This window comes from Limulus polyphemus, unplaced genomic scaffold (genome assembly GCF_000517525.1).
Source record: "Limulus polyphemus unplaced genomic scaffold, Limulus_polyphemus-2.1.2 Scaffold794, whole genome shotgun sequence".
Taxonomy (NCBI): Eukaryota; Metazoa; Arthropoda; class Merostomata; order Xiphosura; family Limulidae; genus Limulus; species Limulus polyphemus.
In genome coordinates, this window is record NW_013666404.1 from 139,913 (window position 1) to 150,729 (window position 10,817).

General features: G+C 36.2%; 1 protein-coding gene across 1 annotated transcript in view; it reads right to left on the reverse strand.

Moving 5' to 3' along the window:
* Nucleotides 1-10,817, reverse strand: part of LOC106460555 (potassium voltage-gated channel protein eag-like) — a 95,805-nt gene that overhangs the window by 16,765 nt on the left and 68,223 nt on the right. The window contains exons 6-7 of the mRNA XM_022387298.1: nucleotides 4,487-4,882; nucleotides 1,173-1,599 (exon numbers count right to left, since the gene is read on the reverse strand). Of these exons, the coding sequence (XP_022243006.1) occupies nucleotides 1,173-1,599; nucleotides 4,487-4,882 (823 nt within the window). The remainder of the gene's footprint in view (nucleotides 1-1,172; nucleotides 1,600-4,486; nucleotides 4,883-10,817) is intronic.

Here is a 10,817-nt window from a genome sequence, read left to right on the forward strand (position 1 = left end):
TGACCAGGAACATTTATAAATTTATTACAAACCATTTAACTTCAGTGGATTCACATCGGACATTAGTACTTTTACGAAGATATTATACAACTTCAGTGGTAAAAAAAACTCGACCTGTAATCGTCGTGTGATCAGCGAGGCCCACAGAGCTAGCTAGCTTCCTAGTGAATTGTACCTACGTCAACTCTAAATTAACTCGCTCATAAGATACTAAGGAAGTTCCAGACTATTGCCTGTACATTTGTGGAACGTTTGTATATAATTAATTGTTTGTAGTGGCTGTTTGTAATAACTGTTATTGTAAATTGTATTATTGGTTGTATATTAAAATATATTTGTATAAAAGAAAGAAAACTCCGTGTATCAATCCTGTTGGCAAATATCATAAATTGGAGATATATCGATATTTACTTAACTACTAAATCTAAATTACAATTTAACTCAGCTTTAGGCTATTTGAAATTGTAATGGGAACATTTTTCACTACTCAATTATGGATGGCTAGCGCAGATGGCCCTCGTGTAACTTTGAGCTAAATTCAAACAGAATAAATCTAGTTTTGGAGAATGAAATTGCCCTGAAAGGGGTCGGAGCAAGTGCGGTTTACTCCGACCCTCATGTTGTATCAATACCAACATTCACCGTTAGTAAATCACAGTCCGGAAAGGAGGAAGAGGTCACCATGAACCTGACCCTCCCTGGTCCATCATACGACCAAAATACCGATATTGGAGAGAGACAAAATGAAATATTTGTACTTCTCTTTTTTAAAACCAGTATAAAAAAGAAAGCTTTTGGTTCAGATCCCTGCTTACAAGTGTATCATTCGTTTCTCAGATTCATTTTTCATTTTAACGTGTCTGTTTCGATTTTTTGCCTCATTCTTTTATCACTACCAGAAATAAAATGAAAATTGTACACTTTTAAAACTTTATTAACCCACTTTTAACCTTTCCGGACCAAAGTGTCGGCATAGATAAATAAATATAAAGACCGATAGAACAAAAAAAACGTTTAATGTTACTTGTTTATTATTCACAATCTGACTTCGGTCCGTGAATACATGTACTGAATTAATGATTCTGATGCTTTTTGACGCTGTTAAATTTATATTTTGACTGAAAGAAAATATAAAATTTTGTTATATTTTATGGATATCTCTAGGCTTTTACCTCCAATCACCATCATGCAGATGGTGAAAACCTTTTCGTTATCCGTTTCGGAAGCCACGTTGCCAAACCCCACGCTGGTCATGCAGGTCATGGTGTAGTAGAGAGATGTCACGTACATGGTCTCTCTTGGAGGACCGCCAGTTAGTTTCATATTGTACGTCGTATTAGAAGAGTCGAAATAGAAAGGTTGTTGGGTGGTATTAGACAGTCTCCACAGCCAGCCGTAGACGAAGCCGTTCTCGGCATCGCTGAGACCAATACAGTACCAGATGCACGCCAACCAATGCGCTACCAACATGTAGAAACATAGAAGTAGGATCAACATGGCGGCTCCGTACTCCAGATAGCGGTCTAACTTGCGGACTACACGCCCCAGTCTCAACAACCGGACAACCTTCAGGGCGCTGAACAGGCTACCGATTCCCTGCTTTAAGAGGAAATTTAACAATGTTAATACCGGTAACCTGGAGGATATCGTTAATATCAACAACCTGATGGAAAACTTGATATCATTAATGTAAAAAACATGAAGGAAAAACTTGATATAGTTAATATTAACAACCTGAAGGAAAAACTTGATAATGTTATATCAACAACCTGAAGGAAAAAACATGATAATTGTTAATATCAAAAACCAGAAGGAAAATCTTGATAATGTTAATATCAAAAACCAGAAGAAAAAATTTGATCATGTTAATATAAAAAATCTGAAGGAAAAATTTGATCTTCTCAATATCACCAGCCTGAGGGAGAAACCTAATAATTTTAATACCAACAACACGAAGTTTCTCTGCCAGGTTGTTGTTATTAACGAGATCAAGTTTCTCTGCCAGGTTGTTGTTATTATTAACAATATCAAGTTTTTTTTTTTTTTGATTACATCAATGACATAGATGAAGGAATGATCAATAAATAACATAAATTTTTCAGATGACATTAAGGTCTTGGGTGTTGCTAGCTGTGAAGAGGATGCTACTGTTTTGCAAGAGGATTTAGATCAAGCTTCTCCTTCAAGTTATTAATGTTATCACGTCTTTCCTTCCCGTTGCTGATATTAACGTTATTAACTTTCTCTTTCAGGTTGTCGATGTTAACGAGATCAAGAGCAAAGGTCCTAAGACTGAGCCATGAGGTACCCCACTTGTGAGATTAATCCTTTTTGACTGAACTCCATTTATAACAACCCTCAGCTTTCTTACATCCAACCAGTCTTCTATCCAGTTAGCTAACTTACATCCCACATCTATAGAGATAATGCTCTCTAAAAATCCAGATACACCAAATCTACATCACTACCCTCGTCTACATAAGTAGTAACCATTTCAAAGAATGTCAAAAAAATTGTAAAGCAAGATTTTCCCTTAGTGAAACCAAGTTGACTATGCAATAAAATTCTAAACTTTGTTAAATGACTTTGCAAAGCATCTTTTATCAAACTTTCAAAACTTTTCCCACAAGTAATGTAAGACTAATGGGTCTATAATTACTGGGATAATTTTCATCACCTCCTTTGAAAAGAAGAGTAACAATAGCTAACTTCCAATCATTTGATTCCTGCCCATTATCCATGACTTTAACATGCTACACATTTAATTAATTTACAATGTTATCAGAAATGCAAAACATAGTCACAAAGGGTTAAGTTCAGTACATTGTTTTTAAAAAATTGTTCCTTATATCTAATCTAAGTAGAAATCGTGAAATATAATTGTTTTAAGTTGCTATAAAAAATGGAGGTTTTCGTATTCTGAGTTCTTCATGCAGGTTCATAGGTATATATAGTATGATTTTATTTTTTACAATGTTGCCCACTTGAGCTACTATAGTGTGGTGTTGGCATTAAAATGTCAAAAGAGAGAGAGAATTAATACTCTTTGACAAAATAAACCCTTTATTTGATGTTGGTTGGAAGTTTAAAAAACTGACATATAATACGTCTGCTGCTCGCCAAGTACTGTGAAGAAGACGTTGTACAGATACAAGAAAACCCAGTTCCATAAAATCAGACAAAGCAGGGAACAAAGAAGAAATATTAACTGGAAGGGATACTACATAGTTAAAAATCCATTCCGTGAAATATCGGAAGAAAGCTGTAAGATCCTTGATGATGACATTAACACGTCACTCACACACAGTCTCAATAACTCTTCAGAAGTGTGGTCTTTGTGGAAGATTAATAGCAATAAAGCCATTACTGTCCAAAGATATTAGTTTTTGCAAAAGAACATGCATCCTGATTTTTAGGACAGACTAGTCTAAATTGAAACTGTTTGGTTCCAGCTGGCGTGTATATTTTCGCCGAAGAGCTAATGATGGGATGCAAAAGGAAGGTCTCCTGTCAAAAGTGAAGCTTGCAGGAGGCTCTGTGATAGTTTGGGGTACAATATCTGTGAATGATACTGGTCAGCTTCACAAAATTGATAAAATCGTGGATCAGAATTAATCCCACACTATTTTAGCCTACTATACTACACCCTTTGAAAAGAAGCTAACTGGGCAGAATTTCATATTTAAAAAGATAATGACCCCAAAAACATTTTCAATAAATGTTGAGCTTATATAGCAAATAAAGAAAACTCAGGAGATTCCCAGAGAATAGAATGCCAACCACAAAGTCCAAATAGTAACCCCATAAAAAATATCATGGATTTGTAGGACTACATGCTCGACAAAAACACCAGCTCTGGCCACAGCTTCAAGAAAAATGAAATCAAGTTACACCCGTGACTTTAAGAAAATACAAAGACTCAATGCCACAAAGCTTCCAAGCTGTTATTGATCCCAAAGGCGGCCACACAAAGTATTAGCATTAAAGAAATTGAAAGACGGTATTTCTCAGGTAATCAAGTTGCAATGATGACAAGTTTATTTCTATAGCAAATCAACGACAATTTTATGTGTAAAGCTCAAAAATGACAATCACCGAGGTGTTTTAATAGACTTGCACACAGAGTCGGTTTAATAGATTTGCACACAGAGTCGGTTTAATAGATTTGCACTCAGAGTCGGTTTAATAGATTTGCACACAGAGTCGGTTTAATAGATTTGCACACAGAGCGGTTTAATAGATTTGCACACAGAGTCGGTTTAATAGATTTGCACACAGAGTCGGTTTAATAGATTTGCACTCAGAGTCGGTTTAATAGATTTGCACACAGAGTCGGTTTAATAGATTTGCACACAGAGTTGGTTTAATAGATTTGCACACAAAGTCGGTTATGAACGATAATTAAGTAAAATGTATAAAATGATTTACTTTATAAGAGATAAATAATACGCATAAAAATCTTCTAGAGGATTACAAGTAAACTTACGTCATCATCATGGTCGAAAGCGTTGAAAACGTCATAAGGAAGGCAGGATAACAAATCTATGATGAACCAGCTCTTCAGATAATTCATCCGGATGACTTTGGGATCAGAAACCACCTCGCCACCCGGACCGACGAACGTTGTGTGGAAGTTGAGGACGATGTCAATGAAGAAGATGACATCAACAATGCTGTCAAGCACCAGGAAACTGACATCCTCGCTGGTTTTATTCTTGAAGGCCACGTTGTAGGGCACCAAGATGGCGGTGTAGAAGGTGAGGCACAGAATGATCCAATCCCATAGGGCTTTAAAGGCACAGTAATGAAGAAGAATGTGAGGCGGGGTCTTGGGAGCTTCTTGTTGGTATTGAGGCATCACGTCGGCACTCAAGCTCATCATCTGGAGAGGAGTTAGAGAGGACTTTAATCATGTAAACTATCAAAGCCATGACAGCTAATACCCATAATACCATCAATTTCGACTGTCATCATTATTAAGCCCTAACAACTAAACTAAACCATTGTTATGGTGTGAATGCCTTTTCTAACCTGACGAAACATGATTATAATTAATTATACTTGTCAGAAGACATTAGTATTAGGCCTATTTTATTTTAAAACTGCATTATTTATATAGTCTCTCAGGGATTTTCAAGAATTAGTAGAGTGTATTATAATAGCATTTCAAACACACAATGTTCACCATATCCATTGCCGACGCATAGCCAGGTGATTAGGGAGCTCGACTCGCAATCTGTGAGTCGCGGGTTCGAATCCTTTAAGCCGTGGGAGCTTTATTATGTAACGGTCAATCACACTATTAGTTGGTGAAAGAGTAGCCCAAGAGTCTTACACTGCTAAATTAGGGATGGTTAGCGCAGACAGCCCTCGTGTAGCTTTGCGCGAAATTCATAATAAACCATAAAACCATTACCGACGACACGCATCTCTTAATACAGAGATCATCAGGCTGGCTGGGACACAATAAACACAGCAGTGGTCGGACCACTATTTATATAAGTCATTTGTTACAGCAACAATTGTTAGGGTATGAACGCCTTTTCCAAGCTGATATGATTAATTATATTTGTCACAAGACACTAGAATTAAGCCTATTATATATTCAACACTGCATTCTTTATCTAGTTCCCATTGGTTGATAAAACTTGTACGTGTGTGTTCGTTTACAACTGGTGAACCGCTAGACCAATTGTCATCAAACCTTGATAAAACTTGTACGTGTGTGTTCGTTTACAACTGGTGAACCGCTAGACCAATTGTCATCAAACCTAAGATATACCGTTACAGCCCTCCCTGGGAATAACATAGTGTCAGTGTTCGGATCTAATCCCCATGGGTTATTCACGGGGGGTACCCTGTCTTCCCTGTAAATACTCATAGTACAATAACCTTCCCTGTTGTTGTTATCAAGCTGTGAAAGCTAATACCCATAATGTCATAACCTTCGACTGTTATTAACACCTGACAACTAATACTCGTAATATGCATCAAGGTGAACTTGAATGATGGAAAGTATCAGAAGATAGTGATACACTTTATGTAAGTTGTCATATGTTTTTGAATGAAGTAACAGTTCTCAAGCAACTGATAAGCACATATTAAACCCCATTTGCATCTCTGGAAGGTTTTGCACGAAGTAACGTTCCCGTGTTCTACTCTGTGGTCAGCCTCAGATTGCATCAGTGATATCACCTCCCTCAACTAACACCTCTTTCAAGGCAGTGTACTAGTCTTATAAACTTTGATTTAGTTTCGGATACACTTGCAAAACGTTCCAGTTCAATCTTACTTTTGTAAGATTTAGGTGTGGCATGTGGTGATCTGTCTTATTCAGTGATCCAGCAGGTAGATCCCTTTATGCCAGCAAAATTCTTTGGGTCAAAACACTGCATATCATAATACAGCTGACCATGTTCTACAAATAATCTTGTCAGTACGTATCAATCCTGTGTAGTCATAGGTGATGTAGTTGTATAACATTCTGCAAATCTAGTTTCATTATAGTTAGCTTTTCTTTTTCTCTTCCTTCGGACAGACAATTCAGCTAACACATTGACTTCATTACATTCCTCAACATCTAACAGATCTGACCAATTAGTTTTGTGCAAAATTCGTTCATTTGTCTAACATATTCGTCTACTTTAGATACAATACTTTGCATGTCGTCCCTCAGTGTTCTCAGTTGAACTGTACCCTCTTGCATTAGCCTCCAAGCCTGAACTAAAACAATTTCACTTGTTTGAAGATATTCTGATACAGGTGTGATACGATGGAAAATGGACATGGATGTGTGCGGTCAAAATTGTTTTATACTTCATGTGACTTTCAATGCTGCAACACAACCAGACACTTGATCAGATCTGAGAAAATAGCTTTGGAGTGGTCTGTGGATGTCCAGAACACAGCTGATGATGCATCTGGTTTTTACATGTTTCTCCTATCAGCTTCATTTTCTTCAATTTGTCTGTCCCTAACTTGCTCTCAGTTTCCTTTTTCCAGAAATCCATTCGCTTGTAGAAACTTTTGAAGAATTCTGCCACTTTTTGCAAGAGATTTAATAATGATGTTGCTGCAACACATACCTTCGTCGAGTCTATCAGAACTAACTTCAGTACGAGTACCATAAGTACACGTTTGTAGCCACAGCAGAAGAGAGCTTTAGCTGAAAGCTACTGTACTGTCCATGGCAATCTGATGATCCATCTGTGCTGTTTGAAACGCTTGTTAATATCAATGTTGTAATATCCAAATACGCTTTTTACTAGACCGTATAGTCCTTGTCCAATACAACTGTGGCCGTTGGAGGGAACAAGAGCTAGCAGCCTTTCAATTATTTTCCCACGAAGTACTTACTGGACTATCACTGTACACTGATGATGTCTTGTGTGGAATTAACCTGTACTGAGAACATACCATAATTTCTAACTTCATCTGATATAACGTTCTGGATCATATTCTTCATTATAACAAACAGTTTGTTGACTATTGTTTTACTGATGAAAGTAACCACCTCTTCCAGCAACTAGACTTTTTGTGTTCCTTGAAATTAGTAGTTACTTTGTTCAAATGCTATAAAAGTGCATGTTATAATGACCCAGAAGTTTTATCTGTTCCAATAAAATACCTTGATTTATTTCATCTTTTTGTTGATGTTCTCTAATTGGAAGATTAAGCTTTCCAATAACCCCGATAACAGCAATAATTCTACCAACAATTTTACGATTCTCCTGAGCTTCAAGTTATCGTTTATTAAGCAGCATGTACATAGGACAAGATGTTTCCACTTTTCATGTTCATCACATGCACTTTACAATTTATCATGTTTTTATTAAATTCTTCATGCTCCCTTACATTTGATGAACATGGCACTAATCACTACATCCATGTACAAGTGAAGACCTGGTATTACTGCTGGAAAAGCACAGACAAATAGCACAGAAAAGCTTCTGTTGCTGATTTGAAAAAGAAGCCATTGTATTTTAAAGTTTATTTACCATCAACTGTTTTTTGGTAGTACACATCCGGGTCGAATGGATTATTTTCAAGTGTTTGAACTGGATGTTGGGCAAAAGTTCTGCTGTGCATATCGTGACCTGATGGTTTAGAATACATGTTCACATCATCAGAGATTTTACTTTCTTGAGAGTCGTCTATTTCTGTCTGCCCCCTCCCCCCCACAGTGCCACAGCGGTATGTTTGCGGACTTACAACACTAGAAACTGGGTTTCGATACCCTTGGTGGGCAGAGCGCAGACAGCTCATTGGGTAGCTTTGTGCTTAACTACAAACAAACAAACTTCAGTCTGTGTCGTATTTCTCACTGCTGTGTGGGGTTTCCGTATGTGTGTCGCATAGTTTCAAGAGTTTTTTCATGGTCAGTTGTTTGTGTAACCTGTTCAATGTGGGAAATGATTTTATAGTTCTCTCTATCAAACATATGAATAGATGTGATAGTGTATCTTGTATCTTGTAAAAATCAAACTTGTGATATTATCATGTAAGAATAATTTACACATCATTCTTATAATAGTAATCCGGCTTATTTTACTTAGCAAATTTTACTGAATGCCACCATCAAACTTTGTCGATTTTAGGTAAAATTCGTTGTCGCCACGTTCGTACAAATACGCCATGACAGTGTCATTATCAATCAGACCTGTACTGATCAGCTAGACTGGTTAACAGCTGCTCATGACACTTGACATAGGGCCTAAAGTGTTTAAGAACTACTGATCGAATACAGGCTCGCCATTGAAATTAATTTGCTTTATAAACGTCTGAACGATATTGATTTTGAAAAGATACAATATATGAATTATATAGACACGAGACTCTGTTTTGCGTTTATTGACTAGTGGTTTACAGCATGCGACGCGTTTAGCCTTTTATACACTTCCCCCAGGAGGCTATGAATGTGTTTTATATTTACATGTGGCAAGGCCTGCAAGAAGAGGGTATAAATATTGGCTGTATCTTATAGATCTAAATGTATTCAGTATTTATTATAGTGTTCTACATCAATTTGGCCATTTGAGATAAATAAAAGACACTGGTTTTAATTTATGAACATTTAATAAAGTGATAAACTATAAAATTTTAGGGGGGCACCACAGCTGAGTTCTAGGGGAACCCATCGGGATTTTGACCAGTTGTCTGACGGACCAGTCCGCCACTGTGTTTTTTAAACCGAGGTATGCTTACTTCCAAGGGGACGACGTCGATCATTAGTGGGTACGAAAAATAAAAACAAGAAAAGAAAAATATCAATAACAGCAAAGATTATTGCACATGATCAGAGTGAGGGGTACGAGAATTTTTTCCAAATCTGAAAAGGGGTAACTGTCCTTAAAAAGCTTAGAAACCACTTGTCTTGATCATTAGTTCCTAACATTTTTGACTGAAGTTTCCCTGAATCGATCTTCGTCCATTCGAATATATATTTATAATAAGCCTAACAACGCTACTTGTACACCAAAAAACAAGCCTAACAACACTATTTGTACACCAAAAACTAAGCCTAACAACACTGATTTTACACGAAAAATTAAGCCTAACAACGCTACTTATACACTAAAAACTAAGACTAACAAATGTACTTGTACACTAAATATAGTTTTGGACACTAGACAAATGATAAATATTTGAGTAGCTAGTTTATTTTCTACAAATATTTAGCCAGTTCTTTGCTTACTACTATTTTGCTTAAAGTATTGGTATAAATACGCATATTAATACTATTAATTGACTTGCACATCCTATAGCAATGTTATTTGAATCATCAAATAACAATAAAATCAGCAGCTAACCTTTCATAATTTAGTTAAGGTGTAATATTCCAGAAGCATCCCAAGAGCTAAGTTTACATATATATATTTAACACTTGGTTTTTCTTGTTTCTTTTATCTTAAGCACAAAGCTACGATGAGTCGTTTGTATTCTGCTCCCAGCAGGTGTCGAAACCTTAATTTTTAGATTTATAAACCCTCAGACTTACTGCTAAGCCACCGGAGGGCTTTACACTTGGTACTTGTATAATACTGTTTTTGGCATTTATGGCGCTTGTGAAACGTCATAACGCTCTTTATGGGGTTTACTTAACGTCATTTATTGGATTATGACCCTTGTTTAAGGCCATGTCTTCCATTTATGTGTTAGAGAAATATATATATATAAATTAATTACTTATCAGCGAAAATATAAATGAAACCGCTGATAATGATCAGAAAATTAATTAAAATTATAAGACTATGCGTTTATCGACTATATTTAACTTTGTGTAGTGTAGCCATAGAAACGGGTTTCCCTATAGGTTAATGACCGATATTTTTAGAAATACTATAGACTAATATATCTTAGTAACAGGAAATTAATACTACATATAAATTATATGGGAGCTAGTTTCATTATTTTGGTTGTTTGTAGCTTGTGGCTTCCTTGAGTAATGAAAGTGATACATATATTAATGTTTTATCGATTTGAAAGGTAAGTTTGTAAGATTTTTGACCTAGATCTTATATTCACTCATTACGAAACAATTTCTAGTTTCTCAAAAATCAACCAAACAAACAATCCAGTTTCACTTGACCTCGTTTAGAAGGTTTTGTTTGTTATTCACACGACTATATATCGAATTCTCCAATTCCGTCTTGCTTTATGAAGTCACGAAAAATGTATAATAAATTCGGTTCAAAGAACCTTTGTCGCGGTCCAACTGCATCTGCAACTTTTACACTTTTTAATATACACTGAGTGGTCACAAGTAAATAGGCACCTAATTTTTCGTCATTTAACTGATTTATGCTAACTAATTTGTG